The 19,057-nt window shown below is 38.6% G+C and overlaps 7 protein-coding genes across 7 annotated transcripts; 5 read left to right on the plus strand and 2 right to left on the minus strand.

Moving 5' to 3' along the window:
* Positions 1-284: 284 nt before the first annotated feature.
* LOC134188528 (uncharacterized) lies at positions 285-1,420 on the plus strand. The gene is made up of 5 exons (XM_062656691.1): positions 285-347; positions 429-593; positions 714-911; positions 987-1,052; positions 1,189-1,420. The coding sequence occupies exons 1-5, from the start codon at positions 285-287 to the stop codon at positions 1,291-1,293; spliced, it is 597 nt and encodes a 198-aa protein (XP_062512675.1). The 3' UTR covers positions 1,294-1,420.
* A 1,266-nt stretch (positions 1,421-2,686) lies between these two features.
* Positions 2,687-3,587, plus strand: LOC134189309 (uncharacterized). Its single transcript, XM_062657542.1, has 4 exons — positions 2,687-2,879; positions 2,983-3,180; positions 3,253-3,327; positions 3,473-3,587. The coding sequence occupies exons 1-4, from the start codon at positions 2,694-2,696 to the stop codon at positions 3,575-3,577; spliced, it is 564 nt and encodes a 187-aa protein (XP_062513526.1). The 5' UTR covers positions 2,687-2,693; the 3' UTR covers positions 3,578-3,587.
* Positions 3,588-5,262: 1,675 nt separating this feature from the next.
* LOC134189290 (hypoxia-inducible factor 1-alpha inhibitor-like) lies at positions 5,263-7,525 on the minus strand. The gene is made up of 6 exons (XM_062657524.1): positions 7,395-7,525; positions 6,359-6,547; positions 6,196-6,291; positions 6,000-6,136; positions 5,553-5,721; positions 5,263-5,478 (listed from the first exon to the last, which is right to left on the minus strand). Exons 1-6 carry the CDS (start codon positions 7,470-7,472, stop codon positions 5,425-5,427), a joined length of 723 nt encoding a protein of 240 aa, XP_062513508.1. The 5' UTR covers positions 7,473-7,525; the 3' UTR covers positions 5,263-5,424.
* Positions 7,526-7,527: 2 nt separating this feature from the next.
* On the minus strand, positions 7,528-8,052 carry LOC134188529 (uncharacterized). The gene is made up of 3 exons (XM_062656692.1): positions 7,729-8,052; positions 7,603-7,664; positions 7,528-7,552 (listed from the first exon to the last, which is right to left on the minus strand). The coding sequence occupies exons 1-3, from the start codon at positions 8,041-8,043 to the stop codon at positions 7,528-7,530; spliced, it is 402 nt and encodes a 133-aa protein (XP_062512676.1). The 5' UTR covers positions 8,044-8,052.
* Positions 8,053-8,714: 662 nt separating this feature from the next.
* LOC134189073 (uncharacterized) lies at positions 8,715-10,033 on the plus strand. The gene is made up of 4 exons (XM_062657302.1): positions 8,715-9,167; positions 9,268-9,465; positions 9,544-9,612; positions 9,798-10,033. Exons 1-4 carry the CDS (start codon positions 8,748-8,750, stop codon positions 9,909-9,911), a joined length of 801 nt encoding a protein of 266 aa, XP_062513286.1. The 5' UTR covers positions 8,715-8,747; the 3' UTR covers positions 9,912-10,033.
* A 3,331-nt stretch (positions 10,034-13,364) lies between these two features.
* LOC134188947 (uncharacterized) lies at positions 13,365-15,241 on the plus strand. Its single transcript, XM_062657161.1, has 4 exons — positions 13,365-13,843; positions 14,527-14,724; positions 14,788-14,865; positions 14,944-15,241. The coding sequence occupies exons 1-4, from the start codon at positions 13,382-13,384 to the stop codon at positions 15,070-15,072; spliced, it is 867 nt and encodes a 288-aa protein (XP_062513145.1). The 5' UTR covers positions 13,365-13,381; the 3' UTR covers positions 15,073-15,241.
* A 1,143-nt stretch (positions 15,242-16,384) lies between these two features.
* LOC134189245 (uncharacterized) lies at positions 16,385-18,015 on the plus strand. Its single transcript, XM_062657486.1, has 4 exons — positions 16,385-16,788; positions 17,316-17,513; positions 17,568-17,645; positions 17,727-18,015. The coding sequence occupies exons 1-4, from the start codon at positions 16,705-16,707 to the stop codon at positions 17,832-17,834; spliced, it is 468 nt and encodes a 155-aa protein (XP_062513470.1). The 5' UTR covers positions 16,385-16,704; the 3' UTR covers positions 17,835-18,015.
* Positions 18,016-19,057: the final 1,042 nt, after the last annotated feature.

Consider the following 19,057-nt stretch of genomic DNA (forward strand, 5'->3'; position numbering starts at 1 on the left):
TAAGCCTTTCCTACAAACGAAACGGAAAGCTAGTACTTGTGCATATCAAACACAAACGGGTGGAGCAATGACCATTATACAATTATTTTGCAAGACCAATGAATCAGCAACTGGAACCATTTAAGGTAATTGGTATCACATGGTCCAACTGGAGCAGCTCTTAGTGCTGTAATGAGCACACCTGGTGTGACCTCTACTTCATTACTCACTTCCGAGTTCACGCTTACGGGAAACAGACAGTAGTGTTGGAATGGACTTTGGTAATGTTGAGTTTTCGCCGGAAGATGCAAATCACATCGCCTGATAGGCGTTTCCCTATTGGCTTCAACACATCTGACTCTCAAAAGGTTTGGGCGATCTCTCATTTCTTCACTACCACGTCGTTCGATCTCAGTCTCCGCCGTTATAAAATGTTGCTGCTTTTACAGTTGTCTATTGTTGCCACTCTTGTCACAAGCAGCACTGCATTCCGACATTTCTCCGCAAACAACTCTCCATTTCCCATCAGAAGCTCTCCCGGCTTTACTTCTGGACCAAAATTTAACTTTCCAAGATCAACATATCCTGATATCAACCGCTATGCCAGTCACAAGGTAGATATACCCTTCACGTTAGTTAGAATTGTTCTGTTATGTGCATGGCTAACTATACGAACGCATTTTATATAAAAATTATCGTTGAGTTGTTACTAAGTTGTGCACGGTGTCGTGTAGGCCCTTATTGGAAGAAAGTTGTTGCAAGAGAACCTTCAGTTTCTTCATAAGACCGTGGGGTCTCGTCACATGGAAATGTTGAAGGTCAATCTTTCCGACGGTATTGATCCTCAGACGTACTCAACTAGCAATCTTAGACGAGAGATGAGATGGCTTCAAATGAGACTAGGAGAATCTTTTCCAAAACTCTGCAACTTTGTAAGATACGCATAATATACAGAAAGGTAAAATTTGGTGTGAAACTGCAATTTCCGTTTGCATGGGACGATCTAGATGCTCAACCTGACAAAGGAGGTAGCTTGTGCTAAACCACGATACATTTCGTCTCTAGCCAATCAAGTAATTAACAGCAAAATAATTATGAATTGTTAGCGTGTTTGAATTGTTGTAGTTCAATTGACTAGAAGCCTGTTCGAAAGTTTAAGTAACGAGTTGACTTTATTAATTAATCTCGTTGTACGTGTGTGCTTAACAGAAGAATCCTCTGTCAGCTAGCGAATGGATCGATCTAAAGACATTTGCTGCAATGCTGGTTTACGGAGAGCAAATGATCAGGCAAGGAAAACTGATGGAGACGTAGAGAGACCTGCAAACTTGCTGAGCTGCTTAACTGTTAGATTTTTTGCTCTAGAAAACTATGTATATGTGAATGAATAGCTGCTGATAGCTTTCCTATAGATTATAACTTAATTAATAAATCTAAGAAAACACCTACGTAAAATAGACTTATAATGTAGCTAATTGAACAGTTCTTTTGTAATACACACACACACACACACACACACACACACACACACACACACACACACACACACACACACACACACACACACACACACGCACGCACACACACACACACACACACACACACACACACACACACACACACGCACGCACGCAAACAGACACGCACACACGCACACACACACACACACACACACACACACACACACACACACACACACACACACACACACAACTAAACTAGACGTTAGGAGCTGGCAGATTCTGGTCACGCCCCCAGCTAACAGGTTGGCTCTTGTAGGACAACTCTGGGCCTGCGCTAGCAATCTCCCGGATTCGGGCCAGGTACTAACAGGAGCACCGGCTTGTGAAGCCACCTGCAGTGTGTGCACTCGAAGTGTCATCGGGACCCCAGTGGCTGATGTCACGACGGCCGCGCTTTGTCAGTCCTTCTGTCAAAGAACAGGTACTCCTGAGTCGAGAAAGGCATTTATGGTGAGTTTCTTGCCTAAGGAAATTATGCAATAGTTCGCCATCACTGTGACTTGAACATGCAATCTTGCAAGGTCCCGGATGTCCACATTATGCTGATGACTCTGTCCTAACCAACTGAGCTATAACACAAACACACGCACACACACACACACACACACACACACACACACACACACAAACATAATCAACAGCTATACAGATATACAAGCTACCACAACTCAACAGCTCCAGTTAACGATTTTAGAAAATGCGTTCGCACAGTTTGCTACAGAACAGCACAATTATAACTAAGGCGCTTTGTAACTGGCATAAATATTAATATCAGAAAACAGTGCTATTCAAAAATCGCATAAAGTTGGTTCCAAATGCTCGATTGTTTTCAAAAGAATCATCATCAGTAAAGCCAGGAGGGCTTCTACTTAGAATACAGTACTGCTCGTAGCAAGAACGTAAGCACTATACAAAAATTGAAACAGTGACATTATATAATGGAGGACTTTGCATGCATGCAGGATGAAACAACATGCTTATAAATAAATACTAGATCACACATCTTTTTGAAATATGAATGCGTTAAGACCTAATAGAGAAACACGTAATTGATATATTTAATAAAGCAATTAAATAACGCTTGATATGCGATTCTATCGCAACTTTCGGCGCATTTGTATTTAGAAGTATGTGTGTGATCTATCATTTATTCACTAGCTCGTCGTTCGATCTCAGTCTTCGCCATTAAAAATGTCACCGCATCTAAAGTTGTCTAGTGTTTTCATTCTTGTCACAAGCAGCGCTGTATTTCGTCTTGTCGACGCAAGCAACTTTCCATTTCCCGAAAACGTCTATCCCGTCGCTCCTTCTTTTCGAATAAACTCTAATTTCAGAAGAGCAATATTTCCTGATATCAACCGGTATGTCAGTCACAAGGTATACCGTATAGTTATAATAGAATGTAGTGTGCATGCTGTTGTGGCAAAATGCAAACGCATTTTATAAAATGGTTGAGTCGTTGAATTGTGGTGGCGTGTAGGCGTTCATTGGAAGAAAGTTGTTGCAAGAGGACATTCAGTTTCTTCATAAGACGGTGGGGTCTCGTCACATGGAGATGTTGAAGGTCAATCTTTCCGATGGCGTCGACCCTCAGACGTATTCGAATAAAGATCTTCTACGAGAGTTAAGATGGATTCAGATGAGACTGAGAGAGTCTTTTCCAAAACTCTGCAACTTGGTAAGATACGCATGATATAGAAAGATGAAATTGATGTGAAACTGCAATTTCTTTTTGCATGTGCGTATCTAGATGGTCAACCTGACAAAGGAGGCACCTTGTGCTACATCTCAAAACCATATTTCGCTTTCAAGCAGTCAAGATATAGTAATTGCTAACTACAAAATTTTATATTTAGTTAGTATTATTAATCAATGGTTGTAGTTGAATTAAATTAAAGCGTTTTAAAAAGTTAAAGGTCAGTAACAAGTTGAGTTGATTAATAATCTCGTTGTACGGTTGTGTTTAACAGGGGAATCCTTTGTCAGAAAGCGAATGGATTGATATAAAGACATTTGCTGCAATGCTTGTTTACGGGGAGCAAATGCTCAAGCAAGAAAAAGTGATGGAGACATAAAGAAACGTGCATACTTCCTGAGGTGTTTACCTAATTAGAATTGAATGTGTTGCTCTAGAAGACTATGAGTGTAGAAATAGCTAACGATAGTTTTCTTATAGTAAACGCTTAAACTAGACTTCTGGGGCTAATTGTAAAGCTCTTTTATTACACACACACACACACACACACACACACACACACACACACACACACACACACACACACACACACACACACACACACACACACACACACACACACACAAACAAGGTACATGCACGTATACGCTCGTATCTCTAAAGCGAGTAGAACACAGCCATTTTAATAGTTAGGCTACGAGCGTAAAGAAAGACACCAAATTAAGTGGTGGACTGCTTCACAAGAAGCTCACTCTTAACGGGCTGAAATGACTTTCGGTCTGTCTTTCGGTATGTCTTTATGTCCCTATGTACCTATGTTTGTAAGCGTGTGTCAAGCTCGGCGAATTCGTTGAGATAATCAGCAGTCCTTTTGGGACGCAAAGAGTAGTTGACGCAAAAATAGCCCATCGCCTTGAATCACTTTCGGAAATTCCTTGAGCTACAGTCTCTTGAGACACCACTACCAAGTGACGTAACAATCCCGCGCATTATGATGGAGAAACCGAGATTTCATATCTCTAGCAAAAACGTTAATAAGGTCAAACCGTCGTCAAACTGAGAAAGTTCAGGCTAGAGTTGTACAAATCATCGTTGTTCAAGAAGCCAAGCAAAGTTTTCATAGGCCCTGCATGCACCATTGCACAGAACCAAATGTCATCTGCATTCTTCAAGAGAGCAATATGTTTTAGCTGAAAGTATGGGACTGATGATGAACAATCGATGTCGTCTTGCAAGAAAGATTCATAGAAAACGCTAATTAGCTAACGCTGATTTCTTCTGGATCCAGTCACTGTAGACATATGTCGCTTTACATACAGGTCATATCCAAGAGACGTACAAGATCAATCTCTAGCTACGACGAATTATCATTGGATCGAAAGATGCTACGACTCAGCGAAAGCATGATAGTCGCCTCCACTCAATAGCTAACTGCAAGTGGTGCAATTATAAAAGCTCTACAGAATTGAGAACTAACACGGATAACAAGCACGCTCCGTGCAGAGTTATACCAGTTGTCACGCATGTGAATGTGCTGAAATCGAAGTAGTGTGGGACATTGATGATATTTAGTTAATTGTCTTTGATAACATCGACGCATTTCTGTGTTTTTAAAGAATTATAAATTCTAACAACAAGCTAATGATTAATTAATGATAATGACAATAAAATTAACATTAACAGTCACAATAAATACACACACACACACACACACACACACACACACACACACACACACACACACACACTCACACACACACACACACACACACACACACACACACACACACACACACACACACACACACACACACACACACACACAGTAACTTTTGCAATTACATTCACAATAACGTTAGCCAATTAGATGCAATGCTGTTTAAATAAATAATAATTTGTAAAATTATGCGCATGCCTACAATTACAATTCCTGATGTAACGGGTAAGGCAATAATTGTAGACTATGATAGAGATTTTTACGTTGAACGGCAACACAATACAATTACCAAATTATTATTTAATAATAATAACAATACAATCACCAAAATACAACGGCAACACAAATACAATCACCAAATGTTATTCTAAGATTACATAGATTATTGGTAACCGCGCATCCGCGACATGTATAACTACAACATATACGTACAAGTAACTTTTTCGTCAATTAACATAACATCTATAGCAGCAGGCAGTTTGTTTACATTTTGTTACGCGTCTTCTACTTCACTCTAAAGAATCGAATCGTCCGTCAATTATATCCAAGAGAAATTCTTTGACCTAAAAATCAATTGTCAATTGAAAAAAATTTAATGTGTCATCAGATTTTGTCTAAATTTCAAAGTGCACAGTACTTGTTTTTTGTCCTTCAATTTCTCTCCTACCGAGTTTTCGATTTCTCTCATGAGTTGTAGCAGTTCCTCTTCACTGGCCTCGTTATTCTCTGTCTGTGGAGTTATTGTGTCATTGTCTTCGGACGTATCCAAATCAGCAGAAAACCAAAAGTTTATGGAAATTGTCATACTAAAAAAAGTAAAAAAATTTAAATTTTTATTATTTATTGTTTTGTTTAATTAATATTAATTTAAGAAATAGATTTAGATTTAAAAATAAGACAAATTGAAACTCGTTGCAATACAGTAAAATTGACATAGACAGTAAATGTTAAAAAAAATTTATTAATTAATTATGGTTGTGTTTTGCAATGTGTTCTACATTCAGTCTCTATGTAGTTTTAATGAATGCAATGTATTACAAATTTAATAATACCTGCAATAAAATATCTAGAATTTTATTCTCACCTGTCTGAATTTGATTCGATGTAATGCCACCAGTTGAGTGGAATATAGAGAAGGTCACCTGGTCTCACTATTGCTTCGTATCCCACTGCATCGCGAAATCGCGGAAACTTATTGTAATCCGGAGCGTCAAAATTTATCTAATTAAAATTCAAAAATTAATATTCTTGTTACTCATCTTGGGAAAACGCTTGCGCACTTGCGTTTGACGATCGTGAGGGTGATGAACAGGATGTGGGTAAAGATTCCTGTACTGAAGTGGATTAAACAGTATACACCTCTTCTGCCCTAATACCTAAATTTGAAAATTAAAATTAATCAAAAAGTTATTAATTATTTACATATATAGATATCTACTGTACTTGTGTAAATAGGTTTTCCATTCCGTCGTAATGAGCTGGAGTTACGACTTCCGGCATGCCCACTAGCAAAAGATTGGTGTCGATGTCTCCCCACTGCAACTTGTGTGCTAGTGAATTGAGCCACAGATAGTTGAACTGAAATAGGTAATCTTGCATCTCGTCTGACAAATCGGCTAATTTCAACGCCGTCTAAACACGCGCATTATTATTTAACTGCATCTGCAGTGCAAAGAAAATTTATAACATTATTATTTGTTACTAGTAAGGGAGACTAAGCTACGAGCGTTTGTGCGTGTACTTGTGCGTGCGCGGGGGCGCGTGTGTGTGTGTGCGTGCGTGTGTGTGTGTGTGTGTGTGTGTGTGTGTGTGTGTGTGTGTGTGTGTGAGAGAGAGAGAGAGAGAGAGAGATAGAAAGAAAGAGAGAGGCAGTGTAAGATTTACATTAAAAATATTATTGTTAGTATTGTTAAAAATATTTTTATAAACAAATAATAATATAACGTGTAATGTATTTTAATATATGATAATATAATTTTTTTAAATACCTCGTATACCTAAGTGGCGAAAGTCTAATAATAACAAAATTATTATAATATTATATAATATATACATGATATTGTTATATTATATTTTTATATTTATATATAACAATAACTGTTTCATTTTCTATTGTCAAAATTTCTCAATTAAATGAGTTATAAAAATATTTTTTAATATTAAGAATCTATACATGTAGACATATATTTGCGTGCTTATAAGAAGATTGCACATTAATTAATTGATTGTCATAACGTCATCATCTTCAAAGAAGGCAGGAAACACTAAGAATAGTTTACGATATCGCAATTTCAATATATTTGACATGCACGTAGTAAAACGAAACAACTAGGTACGTAGAGCTTTTTGTTGTTTAATAGATTGTGTACACTTAATAAGTAATGCTAGATTTTGACAGTAAATTACTAAAATTTATTATATGTAATACTAAATCTATATTTAATTTTTTGCTTAAGTCTTTCTGTAATTATTTTAGTACCTGAAGATAGACCTTTGTGTTATTCGTTGGCGATAGTTCCAATTGCTTGACAATTTCACCAAATTCAGAGAAACTCATAAAGCGTTTGCGATGAGGCGGATCCCAGCTATACGCCCCAGTATTCCTCTGTTCTTCAAAATACAGGAAACGACGAGTCTCTGATATGTGCACAGTCAAATTAGGACTCTTGATATTGTCTTTTAAATACTCAAAATCCCAGACTGTTTGGGCAGGACCGAGAACATTGGCTCCAGTAATAACAACTGGTTTCTAAAAAATATTAATAAAGAATTTTATTTATTTATTAAAACGTTTGAGTTAAAATTTGTCTTACTCTGTTTTTCATGTATGACAACAAAAGAGAAGTATCATAGGCGTGGACGCGTGGTATCGATTCGCGTCTGAAATCGTATGAACCCCTAAAATGGGTCTCCTCCTGGAAAGCATATTGATCAGTAGAGAAACTCTTGTTTTCTCCTGCAAGTGTGGCACGGCGATGCAACACATAATTTCGTAAATCGTGAGATGCAGTTGCGTTGGACGTGCACACTGCACTGGACACTCTTGATGAGAGACTCCAGACAGACTGGAACACAGATGTCAATAGCAGAGTGATCGTACTCAGATCAAGTGCACGACAAGCCTTCATTGTGGCTAAATGAAATGCAAATCAAACTCTGACTTTACCAAAACCTGTAATAGAATTGCTACTCTGAAAGGAAAGAGACCATCATGCAGGTGTATCTCTAACGTAAGCCTTTTTCTGTATTGCAGTTTCGTCTGATCACTTTCGCTGCATAATTATAAGATAAGACGTATCATCAGGTCACTCCGGAACAAGGAAGTTTTACCTACATTGTAAGCGTTTTGACGAATGGCACGAGATAAGGCGTGGTCAGGATAAACGTGTGATGTGTGACACTCGTTTTGGAGGCGTGGGTATATTTCCTTGAATTCATTTGCGTCGGGCTTTTGTCTAAGCACAGACAGCTTGTCAATCGTCACTACAAGAGGGTAAAAAGTGAGAGCTAACGTAATTGCTACTGCTTTGCAAAATTTATACACATAAATACATAGATAGGGTTGGTTTCAGTCGTTGATGCATTCTAATGTGTTAAGAGTTACAATCAACACATTCATTTTCGATCTCGTTTCGACAACTAGATAGCACCATTCACTTTTATGGGTAGCACCTAAAAAATTTTCAACAATGTAAAATATAATTTTCACTATTTATCAACCAGTCGAAAACTTAGTTTTCATAACAACTTGTCTGTACATCCACTATGTCAGCACTACACACCATTGGCAGCCCTTCAGTCGATTACAACCATCACTACAGTCACTGTCGAAATGCTTATCTTTCTCCATTTGTTCACTTTTATCATCCTTGCCACCGGCAGTGTTGTTTCTAATCAGCAATTTAAGAAATTTCTTTGGGATGAAACACAAGCCAAATCCAAAGGCGACTCTTACCCTAAACCTGTCACTCATCGCCGAGGCTTCAATATCGGAGGCAGTTACAACGGTGCTAGCCACAACTGGCAAGCAGGCGTGGGACTAGACCACAAATCGGGAGGCAACACGTACGGTCTTGGCGCCAATTACAACAGCGCAGGCGGAGGATTGAACATCGGAGCAAACGCCAACTTTCACAACAACGTCAATGTGGGAGCCGGATACAACACCGGCAGCAAAGCATTCGGAGCTAGTGTTGGCATAAACTTTCGGAGAAGACTGTCTCCAACAACAAAACGTTACGATAACACCGAAGTACATGTCTATCTACTATTACAATTTTAGCAAATGTTTTAGTATATTTTAACACTAGAAACGCTTATCAAATGTGTATTATAAAAGTGTGTGTATATAGGCGTGCGTAGGAAGAATGATTTTGCAAGAGGACATTCAGCGTCTTCACAAGACCGTGGGGTCTCGTCACGTTGAGCTTTTAAAAGTCAACCTTTCGGACAGTGTCGATCTCAAAACCTATTCGGCTGAAGATCTTGTACAAGACCTGAAATTTCTGCAGAAGAAAGTAGCTGAATTGTTTCCACAAATCTGCAATTTTGTAAGAAAACATCTTTTGGGATAAAAATATGTGGTACGTTTGCACGCAGATTGTGATTATTTTGTAATTTGCGTATAGATACTGAAGTTGACAGAAGATGCATCTTGTACTCCATTGGCAAGTGACGAACCGTCCGAAATAAATAAAGTAAATCAAAAACAAATTTTATGTCAAGTGAATCAATTTGCCGTTTGGTTTCTCTGAATTTTGTAATCAGTAAAGGCTTAAGTTTTGCAAAACTTAGAGTACAATTATTTTGCCACAAGAACTAACATTCTTAGACCAAAGATTCTACAGTTTGAAACTTTGACGTTTGTTTTGGTGTATTGCAGGAAATCCCTTGGTCGTCCAGCGACTGGACCGATCTCAAGTTATTTACGGCAAAGTTGATCTACGGAGAGAAGACGGTGAAGAATTTCCTAATGATGGAGAAGCGCAAACGCTGACTGTAGTTGATGCGATGCCTAGGCGTTTGACTTGTTGTACGTCTTTGTTGTTTCGTTGCATGCATGCCTGGCTTACTGCTCGCGTTATTGCAGATAGTGACTCTTCAAAATAGATAGAAAAATTTAATCTGTTTCGACTTTTAGTTGCGGCGCTTGAAACATTCTCACAGTAGAAAGTATACTCATGCACACGTGCGCCACACACACACACACACACACACACACACACACACACACACACACACACACACACACACACACACACACACACACACACAGACACAGACACAGACACAGACACAGACACAGACACAGACACAGACACAGACACAGACACAGACACAGACACAGACACAGACACAGACACAGACACAGACACAGACACACACACACACACACACACACACACACACACACACACACACACCGACACACACACACACACACACACACACACACACACACACACACACACCGACACACACACACACACACACACACACAGACACACACACAGACACACACAGACACACACACACACACACACACACACACACACACACACACACACACACACACCTGTTTACAAGTGCAAACTATACCTTGTCGCAATCTAAAATTCAGGTTTTTGCTATTTCGCTGATAACCGCGAAGTTGTCTTTTTTCAGTCGCTACAAGAAGGCAGGATTTCGGAACCAATCCATTTGCCTAGCACGGTTGTTTGCACGTCTCATTGCGCAAACGGCTACACAACACTGCCTGGCTGAAGTATTAAATTCTGCGCATACACGTCGCTGTTGTCAGGTCCTAACATAGCATGCCGTCACTACCAGCTCAAACCAAAATATTTAAAAGCAAAACGACATCACGGTCTGAACCGAAAATCAAATATGTCTATTTCGGTTCCATTGAAGACTTCCTACATAATGTTGATTTGTGGTAACTGTTGAGGAGACCTTGAAACTGTACTTTGGTTACCAATCCGATTATGTGACCATCAAGTAAATACAAGGAAATTCACTTACGTAAACCTATTAGCGATCATTAGGGCATGGCCATTTGATCCCAACGTTTCCATAAAAAGAGTGATCTCGGAATTTGTACCCTAAGGTCAACATTTATTACATAACAATCAACGATCAGATGGAAAGTGGAAAAAAGATAAAAGAGGGGTGGGGCTAGACGGCCTTCTAGACGACCTGTAATCGGATTAGTATTGAAAAGATCAGCAAATCCAAATAAAAATAAAATCTAAATCTAAATAAAAATCTACGTCTGACGAAAATGAGGAAACAAAAGCATGACTTTGACCTAACTGATAATATCAAAGGATGTATATGTATACATTAGCCTAGTAACATTTTCTATTATGGTGTTGATTGATTAACTTTGTAATTTCAATTACAACAACAACAGACTGTGCAATCATGATATATACTGATTGATTTGACTTCAGGATATATCTCACCATTTTCAAAAAATGCGTCTATTTAAAGAATACTATAATTCAAAGTTGTGCATAATTAGTAAAAAAGAATCGGAAGCTTTCGAGTAATGCCCGTATGAGGGACATACGTTCTACACACTGACCCGAGAGGTACTCACATTTTATTGTAAACAGACTTTATAACTGTTAAAATATTATGAAAGTTTTTATTTACAGTAGATTGTCCATCAGACTAAGCTTACTAAAACATTGGCGTAGCATTGTTGTCAATGGCTAGATCAATAAATTATCTTATAATGTAAATCCAATAACTACACAAACTTATAAATGCTCTTAATGTTTAACTGCAATCCTGTTTTAATAAATTATTTAAATTAAATAAAGTTAACAATTAAAAATAAATTAATTTAAAAGATTGCCTAAATTCTTTAAATCAAATTAAATTCAAATTTTTAGTACGGCGCACATACATGTAAGTACTAAACGTGTGCAACAAACGTTTTACATTTTAAAAATATTAATTCAATTGTTATTAATAAATTATTTAAAATCAAATAAAATAAAAATTAAAAATTAAATTATAAATTTTTTAAATTAATTAGATTAAATTAAATTTAAAATTTTTTAATATCGCACACGTAAATGATTAAGCAAGTGCAACAAACGTGTCACAATTTAAAAATATTTAATCTAACCTTTGTGCCTAAGTTAACTAAAATTGGAATAATTACCCAAAAAATTTTGTCAAATATAAGTAGATAAAATTAAATTTAAAATTTTAGTACGCATGCGTACATAAAAATACTAATTAAGACGCATCAAACGTTTACTGTTTAAATATATATAATCTACTCTTTATGCTAAATTAATTAAAATTAAATAAAGCTGAAATCTAATAAACAATTAATTAAAAATGTGACAAAATTTAGTAAATTAAATGAAAAACCTTTAGTACCGCACCTGTACGTATAAGTAATACACATGTGCATCAAAATTTTTACATTTTAGAAATATTTTATCCAACCTCTGTATCTAAATTAAAATTAATTTAAAATATAATAAATTACGTAGATTAAAATAATTTAAACCTGTTTAGTAGCAAACGTGTATACATTTCATACCAAACGTGTGCATCAAACGTTTCATATTTTAAAAATATTTCATCCAACATTTGTACCTAAATTAGCTAAAATTTAGTGAAACCTAAAAAAAATTAATTAATCAAATTTTAGCCAAACTTAGCAATATTAAATTAAATTAAATTTTTTTTGTTGCATGCGTACATGGAAATACTAAACAGGCGCATCAAACGTTTCAATTTTAATAATATTTAATCCAAAATTTGTGCCTAAATATTGAAATTAAATAAATCTAAAATTAAAATAAAATTAATTTTTAATTTTGCCAAAATTAAGTAGATTAAATTAAATTTAAAAACTTTAGCACCTTACATGTAAATAATACACATGTGCATCAAACGTTTCACATTTAATAATATTTATTCCTACATTTGTGCCTAATTAAATAAAGTAAAATAAAATCTAAAATTAAAAATATGATTACTTAAAATTTGCCTAAATTAATTGTATTTAATTAAATTTAAAAATGTTAGTACCGCATGAGTACAGGAAAATACTAATAATGTGCATCAAAAGTTTTACGCTATAAAATCAAAATAGTTTGTGTTTACAAAGTATGTGCGTCAATATATTAGGACGGTTTTCTTGTCGGACTTTGTCGCACCGCAAATTTCGAAAACAGCTCCTGTCTGACCCTCAATTTCGTGTTCACCGAAACCGCGCATGTTGCCTAATAATTTGGCAAACCGAATTAATTTACAAGAAATCGAGACTGAAGTGGCAATGATTTCTATCACAAAGAAACCGGAATTTCTATTGTTACGTAACCTTTGCAGGTAACTTCTACTTTCGCTATTAATCAATGCATGTCTTAAAGAGCGTGTATATCAGCCGTCAACAAGGCTACTCGCCTCACTGTCATCACAAAACAGGTGGTGTCCACCATGTTGTCTTTCTTCCAACTCTGTCTGCTCGTTTTCATTTCCATAAGCCAGACGGCCGTCGCTGGTGTCAGCAGACAGGCACGTTTCAACGGCTTTACGTTTGGCAATAAGAACAACTTTCAAGCAAACATAAAGCCAGGATTTCCCAGCATTGCAGGCAACTCGAACGTTCGTCTTGGAGACAACACGAACCTCAACGCTGGAGGAAAATACAATTATATGTCGAACAACTGGAACGCTGGCGTCGGCTTGAATCACAAATTTGGAGGCAGTAATGTAGGTATTGGAGCCAACTACAACAGTGCGACGAAAGGAATGAATGTTGGCGCTAAGGCCAACTTTGACAAGAACATAAATGCAGGAGTAGGTTACAACAGTGCTAACAAGGGCGTAGGAGCCAATTTCGGGATCAACTTTCGAAGGACGTTTCCAGGAACATTCAACTACGCTCAACTTACTAGAGTAAGAATTCACGAACGTACGCCCGCACGCGGGACAAACTGACGGACGCACACCCGCAAGCACGAACGCAGGCACGAACGCACGCTGCGGCACAGACACACAAACACAGATACTGACACCAACACACACACACGCGCGCGCACACACACACACACACGCACGCACGCACGCACACACACCACACGCACGCACGCATGCACACGCACACACACACACACACACACACACACACACACACACACACACACACACACACACACCTTTCTTGAGAGCCAGTCTGGTAGTACTGTATACACCAATGATAACGGTGTCTACAACAATACCCCATAGACAAACGCCGGTAGAGAAAATTAAATAAATAGCGTTCAAAACGAAGTACATGCCACCCTACATGCAGAAATAGAAATGAGTGTGACGTACAAGTTTCCTCGCCTGTGGAAGGATCTCCAACGCATACATGTAATCTTTTGTTACTTAATTAAAAAAACATGATTAATATTTTGTATTCTCGTGCTTGTGTGCGTGTGTTTGTGCATGTGTGTTCAAATTTGATAAACATTCATCTACCAGATTTTCAAATTTGAACACACGCACACACACACACACACACACACACACACACACACACACACACACACACAAACACACACATCTGTCTGTTTGTAAACTGAATTTTTTGTAAGCCTGCTGTGGGAAGACAAATTCTACTCAGACATCTGTACTTTCTGCACGAAACCATCGGATCTCGTCACCCAGAAATGCTAAAAGTCAACATATCGCAAGAATCGCCTCACGATCAATACACTTACGCTAATCTGATTGAAGATCTTCACTGTATCGAAAAGTCACTAGGAGAAGCGTTCCCGCGTATTTGCAAATTCGTAAATGACAGCAAAAGTTATGTATTTCTAGTTGTTGCGTTGCATTACATATTGTATGTATAGATGCAACTGCTGATAAGCAGTCCACCCTGTGTCCCTCTCACAGACTCACCAACAGCAAGGATCGGACCTTCTAGCAAGGTATATCCGTTGCTATTGCCCACAATCTTTGTTTGTTGCACTTCAATTGATCGATTGGTATCCTTTTCTGTATTATAGCCAGCTACTTTGTCTACAAAAGATCAAACCGTTCTGAAGGCTTTTGCGGCAATGGTCGTCTACGCAGATCTACAGCTGAAGCTTGCACAAGCAGAGAAGATGCCAGCTCACGTGATGTCTAAGCTTTGAGAGACGAACATGAGTAGCAATAGTTGGTGACGTAGCCGCGTAACTGCATAGTGCACGTTTGTCCGCTATTAGAGGCTGCTGTTAAGCTTTTGCGTTTGTGAAACAAAGAGTTAAAACACGATTTCGATCTCCAGTACTCTTGATTTTAGCATATTAACAATATAATCTCATAAAGGTATCCAACGCGTTGCTTTGCGTTTGGCATATATTAATTAGTTAATTAATTTTAAATCTGTTAATTAACCGCTGTTGCAGTTTCCGTTTGAGGTTCGATCACGTGATTCAAATGGCTGTTATAAAATTAAATGGAGCACTGAGTGTGGTCTAATACAGCCTGCTGTTTGCTACCCAAAAATACCATCCAATTTGTAGTCATGACGAGGGCCATGAGCACCGATCCGGTCGGTCTGGTTTGGCCGGGCCAGATTTTACAAACTGTGCTTTCGCCAGTTGAAGGCTGCGCCAAACTTTCAGTTGAAGGTATACGTAATTAAATAGCTAATATATCTATAGTAGATTATCTTAACCCAATAGATAATTACACTACCCTGCATGAAAGAGTGGAATCTAGAAGTTCATTGCGTAGCCACAACAGACGGTAATTGTTAGAAAGCGTGCAATTATTTAACTTAAAAGGTCCGGTGTGCAATAAATACTTATACCATGCAGTATGCTGAGAGAGAGCCCTTGGAACCACCCTCTTAGCACGCGTTAGACAGGACCATTTCCAAAATGCTTTCTCCGGGTCTGATGACTTGTTGAGCAATTCTGTCTGCACGTGAAGTACTGTGATGTTCACTGCGCCTTTCATCCACGCCTATTCAATGCGTTAGTCGACTACTTAGCAACTCACTCAATGGCTAGTAGCCACATAGAGTAGCCCCCTTAGCCTGTCCAGTAGGGAAAAAATATTTTGGAAATTTTCACGACATTCAAACGTGGTACGAAAGACATAGAAACTGTTTTTTTCAAGTTGAATTTATTGTCGCTGTCTTGAAAATCTCCTGAAAGACTCTAGAGAGTTGCTTATATTTTCACTCCAAATATGGGCATTACAAAAATGTATCGATAACAGGATGCTCTTGTCTCTGGTTGGATTGCCAACACTAAAACTGTTGCCAAATGATTTTACAATCTTATCAACACGAACTTGCGTCACAATGCAATTTCACTAAACCCGCAAGTCTTTATCATGCAATTGTAGCTCACATGCCGATTGGTTCATTTTCATTATGTTTTAATACCTTCGAGCGTGTACTAGATATCAGCCGTCTTCACGGTAGCTATTCACTTCAGTGTCGTCATGCACACCAGCAACATGTTGCTCTTCTTCCCACTGGTTTTTCTCTCTACTACGTCAGGCCAAGCCGGCTTCAATTTTGGCATGAATCCAGGCTTTCCGAGCTTTGGAGGAAACTCTGACGGTGGCATGCGCTTGCAATCTAGAGGCAACACCAACTCCAATTTTAGAGGAAAGTATACAACTACATGTCTATTCAACTTTTTGGCAAGACTTCCTAGGGGTTTAAAACTACACATTCTATAGGTGTTGAAAGAATCTTTAACGCAGCCACAAAGAGACTTGCCGTTGACGCGAATGCTAACGGTAACAACAGTCCTAGATTCAATTACATGAATGACAACAGCAGACAAGGCAATACGGGGATCAATTTTCGACGGCCATTTTCAGGAATACAAAACTACGTTCATCGTGAAGTAGACACTTATATGTTTACATGCCGTTTGCACATGTACACATGCACACAGACACAGACACAGACACAGACACAGACACAGACACAAACACACAGACACACACACACACACACACACACAGACACACACACACGCACACACACACACACACACACACACACACACACACACACACACACAGACACAGACACAGACACAGACACAGACACAGACACAGACACAGACACAGAGACACAGACACAGACACAGACACAGACACAGACACACAGACACAGACACAGACACAGACACAGACACACACACACACACACACACACACACACACACACACACACACACACACACACCCACGCACACACACACACACACACACACACACTCTCTCTCTCTCTCTCTCACACACATACACACACACACACACACACACACACACACACACACACACACACACACACACACACACACACTAAATGTGTTGCACGCATATCACAAAATATGCTGTTTTGTTAAATACGTTTACTTCTCAGGCTGCTTTGGGAAAATACAATCTACTCCACGATCTGCGCTATTTGCAAAAAACCGTTGGATCTCGTCACCCGGAAATGTTGAAAGTCAACATATCAGAAGAATCACCGCTCGGCGAATATTCCACTGCCAATCTGATTGGAGATCTGCGTGCAATTGAAAAATCACTAGCACAAGCTTTCCCGCCTATTTGCAAATTCGTAAACAAATTGCAAAGTTGTTTCATATAGTCGTGTTGACATCAGTTTGTGTAGATACGATTGCTGACTAGCATTACACCATCCTTTTCTCCAACCGACTTACCAACGGCAAGCGTCAGCCCCTCCAACAAGGTGATAATCGTTATAGGCCACAACCGTTCTCTATTACTCTTAGATTAACCTTGATTGATCGACTGTTTCTCTCTCCTCTAGCCTCTTGCTTTGTCTAGACAAGATCTAACTGTTCTGAAGGCCTTTGCAGCAAAGGTCGTCTACACAAAGATGACACTTTCACAGAGAGAGGAGTCGCCAACTGCATGAACTAACACTAGGCTCAGACCTTAAAGCGGTAGTTTTATGCTTGCTCGGCGTAGCTGCATCATTGGTGTGTGTCTTTTTGGTGGATATGCTGTTTTGCTTGACTGCTTGCTTGCTTGCGTAACAAAGAGTGCAATTCAATACAGTGTAAATGCACGATGGCCTTGAATTCCTAACATGCACTGTCGATATCAATGCCATTTTATTATATTAATAATACAATGTTGTTTAGAGCATTCCATAACATGCACAAAGAAGCATTGGTCGAATGCTATCCATAGAACGCTACCGCAGGGATTGGCTTAAGTTTGGTAGAAAATTCAACGTCTCAAGTAGCATGTGTAAAAATTTGGGTAACAGTTTAATCGTTTATAATGCAACATACTCTAATCGTATACATAATTTGCTTGTTTTTATGACAGCTGGTATTAATATTTGATCTCCACGTAACCTGTTCACGCGCTGTGGCTGGCTTGCTGTGCACCTTAGCCCATTCCACACAACTAAGTTGTCGATCACTAAATTAATTAATAACTCATGTAGTCGACGTCTCTCCATCTGTCTGCATGGTCTACCTCTCTAGACTTAATTACACAGCAGCAAAGTTAGCATGATTTCAAGGAAAAGAAACTCGACTTGTACATACACTAGAACCGTTGCCCAGTGATAACACAAACGAAAGCAATACGGGCCTGCACTGTCGATCCATAATTTAATGCTTTGAATCGCAAGTGTATCACACGTTGGCTATCAGCCTCACTGTCGTCACACCTGCTGGAAGCAACGTCTCGTTGTCCTTCTTCTAACTCGGTCTGCTCGTTTTCTACTCTAAAATACAGGTTGTCGTTACAATTGATGCAAAGACACGGTTTCCACAGTTACCTCCAATCTTTCCCAACCATCCTAGAGACAACATTAATTAACCTCAACACTAAACGTAAAGACTCAAAATTGCTTGATTTGAATTACAAAGTGGGAAATAACATGTAGACATTGCAACAAACAATAATAAAATTGCCACGAAGAAATCCAAAGATGACGAAATAACCAACTTTGGCGACAGGGAGAATGATGGAGTTGATTATCACATCGCTAACAAAGGTGTGAGATGCAATTTCAGAATCAACTTCACACACCAATAAGAGTCATCTACTTCACACACCAATATGAGTTACCTACGGGCACTAGCTGGCCACCCTCTGCAAAGATCCCAGATGACCCGCACA

The sequence above is a fragment of the Corticium candelabrum genome, chromosome 13 (assembly GCF_963422355.1).
Source record: "Corticium candelabrum chromosome 13, ooCorCand1.1, whole genome shotgun sequence".
Classification (NCBI taxonomy): Eukaryota; Metazoa; Porifera; class Homoscleromorpha; order Homosclerophorida; family Plakinidae; genus Corticium; species Corticium candelabrum.

Coding starts and splice junctions, on each gene's coding strand:
- LOC134189290 (XM_062657524.1), bottom strand. CDS start 7,472: ATGAGTTTCTCTGAATTTGGTGAAATTGTCAAGCAATTGGAACTATCG. Junction 6,292..6,358: donor TGGAAAACCTATTTACACAA/GTACAGTAGATA, acceptor TTTCAAATTTAG/GTATTAGGGCAGAAGAGGTG. Junction 5,479..5,552: donor AATTGAAGGACAAAAAACAA/GTACTGTGCACT, acceptor ATTGATTTTTAG/GTCAAAGAATTTCTCTTGGA.
- LOC134188528 (XM_062656691.1), top strand. CDS start 285: ATGCAAATCACATCGCCTGATAGGCGTTTCCCTATTGGCTTCAACACA. Junction 348..428: donor ACACATCTGACTCTCAAAAG/GTTTGGGCGATC, acceptor CTGCTTTTACAG/TTGTCTATTGTTGCCACTCT. Junction 1,053..1,188: donor TTTCGTCTCTAGCCAATCAA/GTAATTAACAGC, acceptor TGTGCTTAACAG/AAGAATCCTCTGTCAGCTAG.
- LOC134189245 (XM_062657486.1), top strand. CDS start 16,705: ATGAATGACAACAGCAGACAAGGCAATACGGGGATCAATTTTCGACGG. Junction 16,789..17,315: donor AAAACTACGTTCATCGTGAA/GTAGACACTTAT, acceptor TTTACTTCTCAG/GCTGCTTTGGGAAAATACAA. Junction 17,646..17,726: donor GCGTCAGCCCCTCCAACAAG/GTGATAATCGTT, acceptor TCTCTCCTCTAG/CCTCTTGCTTTGTCTAGACA.
- LOC134189073 (XM_062657302.1), top strand. CDS start 8,748: ATGCTTATCTTTCTCCATTTGTTCACTTTTATCATCCTTGCCACCGGC. Junction 9,466..9,543: donor TTCCACAAATCTGCAATTTT/GTAAGAAAACAT, acceptor ATTTGCGTATAG/ATACTGAAGTTGACAGAAGA. Junction 9,613..9,797: donor AACCGTCCGAAATAAATAAA/GTAAATCAAAAA, acceptor GGTGTATTGCAG/GAAATCCCTTGGTCGTCCAG.
- LOC134188947 (XM_062657161.1), top strand. CDS start 13,382: ATGTTGTCTTTCTTCCAACTCTGTCTGCTCGTTTTCATTTCCATAAGC. Junction 14,725..14,787: donor TCCCGCGTATTTGCAAATTC/GTAAATGACAGC, acceptor TTGTATGTATAG/ATGCAACTGCTGATAAGCAG. Junction 14,866..14,943: donor GGATCGGACCTTCTAGCAAG/GTATATCCGTTG, acceptor TCTGTATTATAG/CCAGCTACTTTGTCTACAAA.
- LOC134188529 (XM_062656692.1), bottom strand. CDS start 8,043: ATGAAGGCTTGTCGTGCACTTGATCTGAGTACGATCACTCTGCTATTG. Junction 7,665..7,728: donor TGTCATACATGAAAAACAGA/GTAAGACAAATT, acceptor AATATTTTTTAG/AAACCAGTTGTTATTACTGG. Junction 7,553..7,602: donor CAAACAGTCTGGGATTTTGA/GTATTTAAAAGA, acceptor TGCACATATCAG/AGACTCGTCGTTTCCTGTAT.
- LOC134189309 (XM_062657542.1), top strand. CDS start 2,694: ATGTCACCGCATCTAAAGTTGTCTAGTGTTTTCATTCTTGTCACAAGC. Junction 2,880..2,982: donor ACCGGTATGTCAGTCACAAG/GTATACCGTATA, acceptor GGTGGCGTGTAG/GCGTTCATTGGAAGAAAGTT. Junction 3,328..3,472: donor TTTCAAGCAGTCAAGATATA/GTAATTGCTAAC, acceptor TGTGTTTAACAG/GGGAATCCTTTGTCAGAAAG.